Consider the following 6000-nt stretch of genomic DNA (forward strand, 5'->3'; position numbering starts at 1 on the left):
ATCAGTACTTCAGTCATCAACAATTGCTTCAACAGAGAAATGTGGACATTGAAACAGTGTAGGTCTTACTTAGTAGGATATGTACAGCCAGAAGAGAACATAGTGAGTTCAGATTGCATAAGAACAAGTATATACATTAGAAGTACATTTGATTATTAACATTAGGTTATTTACAATTCGGGGAGATTGGATGTGAATGGAGGAGGGTATTAGTAAAGGGTTTAAGTTGCCAGGAGGTGTTGTTTAAGAGCGGTTTTGATGGAGGATAGAGATGCACTTACTTTTATACCTGTTGGGAGTGCATTCCACATTGATGTGGCATAGAAGGAGAATGAGTTAAGACCTTTGTTAGATCGGAATCTGGGTTTAATGTGGTTTGTGGAGCTCCCCCTGGTGTTGTGGTTCAAGCTAGGTGTTCCATTGTTTATCATTTTTGAAGTTTTATAGTGATAATTTTGGCTTATTCTTTTTGATATACACTGTGCATTTACAAAACAGCATACTGATTGTGTGTGGGTGCCTTTTGATTTAATCGGAACTATTTTATCAGTCCACTGTGACCCGTTCGGCAAGTTGATTGGTTTGATGTGAAAAGACCTAAATGTATTTGCAGCATATGTAGCCTGTGATCTTAGACACATTCATCATCTAACCACAGCATTGTATAAAGCTCGGGGTTGAAAACGTGGGAAAAATATGCGACCTACAGTCCGGAAATCAGTCAGTAATCAAATCCTGTCCCATTTTTTGTTTGTGTTCTGGATTCTTGCATCATCCAGGTTCACTTAAACAATCTTTTAAGTGTAATTCATACCATTCATTTGAGCCTTTTTGAAAGCACATTTGACACTTCACTTTCACTTTGTCTTGTTTCCAGAACTGCAGCGAGCTCTTCAACGCAAACCCAAAAAGACTTGCATTGTTAAAATGGCCAGGACTAGGAACTTGTGGAAGAATATTGTCGTGCTCTGCGTCAACTCGTAAGTTGTTTGGCTTTTTTCTTCCTTTCTTGCCTTGGTGGAGGTATATGCAGGAGTAGGTGAAATAGGTCTAATGCTACCATTAACCTGCACATTCAACACTTATTGATCCATGCTTCTATTTTTATCCCAGCCATTGTGTCTTTCAATAAGTGTGCCATTTATATCCTCGTCTCTCCATCCTTTGCTCTTCATGGCCGACCTCGTCTTTAGCACGTAGAGGAGCTCACAACAGCGTATCGTGTCCCTGACTCCTGAAGTCTGTGTAAATTTTACATGAGTGGTCCTTATGAAACATTACGCAACAAGGAGGGGGAAGGGACTAGAACGGAGTGTGTGTTTGTTTTTGTTGACAACCTCCAATTACTTAATATATTAAAACAAATAGAACAGTATGGGGGAAAGAAATCCTCATTTGAAGGTTTTCTGAAAACTTAAATGTTTTTTAACCTTTTGGGAATACTTAGTTTAACAGCAAAAGAGTATTGTCAGGACAAAACAATTTCTAGTTTTTTGGCGCAAATCGCTTAACTTCAGTCCTGAATTAAAATAGCAAACATGTCTTATTTGTTGGATCATTACCCAAGTACCCTTTCTCTTTGACATTTACTATATGGATAAAAACACATTTTATGTACAAAACCCAAAACCAGTCGAGTTAACACGTTGTGTAAATGGTAGATAAAAACTGAATACAATGATTTACAAATCCTTTTGAACCTATATTCAATTGAATAGACTGCAAAGACAGGATATTTAATGTTCGGACGGGTAAACTTAATATTTTTGCGAATATTAGCTCATTTGGCTACGTTTCAAAAAAGCTGGCACAAGTGGCAAACAAGACTGAGTAAGTTGAGGAATGCTCATCAAACAATTATTTGGGACATCCCACAGGTGAACAGGCTAATTGGGAACAGGTGGGTGCCATGATTGGGTAAAAAAGCAGCTTCCATGAAATGCTCAGTCATTCACAAACAAGGGTGGGGTGAGAGTCACCATTTTGTGAACAAATGCGTGAGCAAATTGTCCAACAGTTAAAGAACAACATTTCTCAACGAGCTATTGCAAGGAATTTAGGGATTTCACCATTTACGGTCCGTAATATCATTAAAAGTTTCAGAAAATCTAGGGAAATCACGGCAAGACAGAGAACCAACATTGAATGCCCGTGACCTTCAATTCCTGAGGCGGTACTGCATCAAAAGCGACATCAGTGTGTAAAGGATATCACTACGTGGGCTCAGGAACTTCTCAGAAAACCACTGTCAGTAACTGCAGTTCTTTGCTACACCTGTGTGTGCAACTTAAAACTCAACTAAGCAAAGCGAAAGCCATTTATCAACAACACCCAGAAACGCTGCCGGTTTCACTGGGCCTGAGCTCATCCAAGATGGATTGATGCAAAGTGTATAAGTGTTCTGTGGTCTTACGAGTCCACATTTCAAATAGTTTTTTGGGTACTGTGGACGTCGTGTCCTTCAGGCAAAAGAGGAAAAGAACCATCCGGACTGTTCTAGGTGCAGAGTTCAAAAGCCAGCATCTGTGATGGTATGGGGGTGTGTTAGTGCCCAAGGCATGGGTAATCTACACATCTGTGAAGGCACCATTAATACTGAAAGGTACTTTTGTATATTTTGAAAATATAAAAACTGGCATTCATAGCTATAAAATCAAATGGAAAAAACGACATGTTAACTGTTTTTATTTAGGACTGAAGATAATTGAGATTTATGAGCGAAAATGTAAATCCAAAAAGGGTTGTATACACTCTTTATTCTTAAGGACTTATTCACCATGATAATACCAATATAATACTAATAAATTAAAATCTCAGAATTCACAGTGTGTGAAAATGTTTATATCTGTTTTTTACTCAAATCTTTTAATCAATTTCAGTCCTAAAAAAATAAAAAAATATGAATTTTTTTCTGATCATTACCTCATACCTCAGCTATTAAACCTTTACTGTATGGATAAAAAAATAATAATTTTATGTAAAGGTTTCAAAATATAAAAATGAGTGTTCAAAAAGTTCAAATAAAGTAGTTGATTTAGATATTTGAGATTTTTTTTTTGTAAAATCAGAATCTGAAAATGGTTTATATACACTCAACTTCTTGAGGATTTACTCTATTGCTATAAATTAAGACCTCAAAGTGTTTATTTTAATAAATTTGACCTATAGTACATGTTAAAGGGGATTTTTTAAAATGCAAGAGTAGAATAAAAGTAGAATACTATATGAATCCAAAACCTTTTGATATACACTTAACTCCCTGAGAACTTTTTTGTCCCATCTATACTCAATTGGGCTAAGATTATTGATATTAATATGAATATTCGTTGATGTATGAAAACATTTACAATAAAAATATTAAAATTGAACACAAAAATGGAAAAGTATTCCATTTGGAGTAACACAACCAGACTTATGGAAAAAACTACAGCAAAATATGAGCTGAAAAGACAAAAAAAGTCCCCAATAAAGTGAGGGTTGAATAACAAAATCTGGTGTTCCTGAGCAAGAATCACGTTCTAACATCTTGTGTGTGTCCATGTTCAGGCTAACAGGCTATGGGATCCACCACTGCTTTGCTCGCAGCATGATGGACCAAGATGCCCAGGAAACCACCATGTTCCATAACTTCTATGCAGAATACTACACCATGGCGGGCATCGCTGTGGCCTCCTGCCTGGCGCTGTGCCCGGCGGTGGGGCTAATGGGCCGGCGAGGTGGCCTCCTCATGTTCATGATCATCACCGCCTTGGCGTCCTTGCTCCAGCTGGGCCTGCTCAACTGTGAGTTTGTGTTAGACACACACCCATGCTTGCCAACCTTTGGACCTCAGAATTAGGGAGATATTCCAAATGGCTGGGGGGAGTTGTCATACGAATATACACTGTTCCCTCTAATCTTTCGTGTGTGTGACCAAATGCAAAAACTCCCTGAGCATTCATTGTAGCACATGTGAGCATCATTAGACGTGCACCTGTCCCGAACATTACATACCAATTTAAATGTATTATTATAATCAAATGACAGCAGTCATTTTCAAGGGATTATTTTTTCATATACCGTATTTTTCGGATTATAAATCGCTCCGGAGTATACCTTGCGCCGGCCGAAAATGCATAATAAGGAATGAAAAAAACATATATACGTCACACTGGAGTATAAGTCGCATTTTGGGGGGAAATGTATTTGATAAAATCCAACACCAAGAATATACATTTGAAAGGCAATTTAAAATAAATAAAGAATAGTGAACAACAGGCTGAATAAGTGTACGTTATATGACTCATAAATAACCAACGGAGAACGCGCTTGGTATGTTGACGTAACATATTATGGTGAGAGTCATTCAAATAACTATAACATGTAGAACATGCTATACGTTTACCAAACAATCTGTCACTCCTAATCAATAAATCCGATGAAATCTTCTTCCTCAATGTCGCATGTAAAGAACTCTGCCAACTCCAAAGGTATGCGCAGATTCCTCTTGTCGTTTTCTACTGCATATTTCACTACGTCCAGCTTTTAATCTGCAGTACATGATTTCTTTTCGGTGCCCTTTTTGTTCAGCCCTTCTCAGTTTTTATAAATTGCCGCCAACGTTGAAATGATCCATTTTAATAGCTACTGCAGTAGCATATAGCATATAGCAGTTAGCATTCCATGACCCACAATGCACTTCTGCCATGACCCTCCCCCGCCGAATTCTTATTGGTTGACGTGAAGGTTATGTGTGTGACGATTGCTGACATGTTCTTCGTCTCTTCCGCGAATGAGATAAATAATATTTGATATTTAACGGTAATGTGTTAATAATTTCACACATAAATCGCTCCGGAGTATATGCCAAACTATGAAAAAAAACTGCGATTTATAATCCGAAAAATACGGTAATCGATTTGGCCCACTTACAATGAAAATATCAATCTTGTTTTTCATGAGCTATTAGTATTTTATGTCTGGGTGGGGGAGGCATTTGTGAGAACGGTGGCCCCGGGGGATTGAAATTATGGACTCTCCCAAGAAAATCTGGAGGGTTGGCAAACATGGCCGTAGCTACCATTAGGGACACCGGGGTCATGTCCTCGTCATTTTTTTTAAAGTGACAAAAAGAAGATGACAGGACTGACTGCAAATGTACCGTATTTTTCGGACTATAAAGCGCACTTAAAATCTTTTAACTTTCTCAAAAATCGACAGTGCGCTTTATAAAACCGGTGCGCCTAATGTACTGAATAATTTTGGTTGTGCTTACCCTCCTTGAAGCAATTTTATTTGGTACATCGTGTAATAAGTGTGACCAGTAGATGGTCGTCACACATAAGAGAAACGTGTAGACTGCAGTAAACAACACGTTTTGCGTGAAAAACAACATTAAAATGTAAATAGTTGAGTGACAAGGTGCTTCATATAAGATTTGACCTCAAACGTATTCCTGGCCATGTCATGCTCTGTTACTAATTCGAATATATAATCAAATTTTCCGTCTTTGTTTCCGGTGGCTCTGTGGCGAGCGTCATTAATACTTGCTTTGCAAAGCCGAAGGCCTTGGGTTAAAATCCCAGTCGAGGTACAAGTTTTAAAAAATGTTTTTATTTATGTTTTAATGATTTTAAGTTTGTTTAATACGCACATAGGAATAAAAAAAGTGGAGCGTTTCCAAATCATGATGATTGTCAAAGATGTTAAATAATATTACGTGTGATAGTACTATTAAATAATGTTGGGATAGCCATGACTTCAGACTTTTAAAGCTTCTCTTGGACGACCAATTTTTGACCTCGGTATTTGTCGAATGCTAGTTACTGTTTGCAAGTATGCTCACTCCTGGTGTACTTAATGATGTGGCCGGCGGGTTGATATGCTTGCACAGTCAGCTGTGTCACTGTGCTCATGTCCATCGTTGGTAATGCTTGTTGAGGTCAATGTGTAGCAAAAAGGAGATCAAAAGGCGACATGAGGCGGTCTGTTCAGTTACAAATGAGCCCGACTTAATGTTTA

The 6000-nt window shown here is 37.9% G+C and overlaps 1 protein-coding gene across 1 annotated transcript in view; it reads left to right on the plus strand.

The window, feature by feature from the left end:
* Nucleotides 1-6000, plus strand: part of LOC133568389 (solute carrier family 22 member 23-like) — a 102899-nt gene that overhangs the window by 90080 nt on the left and 6819 nt on the right. The window contains exons 6-7 of the mRNA XM_061920282.1: nt 878-980; nt 3547-3782. Coding sequence (XP_061776266.1) covers nt 878-980; nt 3547-3782 — 339 coding nt within the window. The remainder of the gene's footprint in view (nt 1-877; nt 981-3546; nt 3783-6000) is intronic.

This window comes from Nerophis ophidion, linkage group LG14 (genome assembly GCF_033978795.1).
Source record: "Nerophis ophidion isolate RoL-2023_Sa linkage group LG14, RoL_Noph_v1.0, whole genome shotgun sequence".
In the NCBI taxonomy this organism is placed as follows: Eukaryota; Metazoa; Chordata; class Actinopteri; order Syngnathiformes; family Syngnathidae; genus Nerophis; species Nerophis ophidion.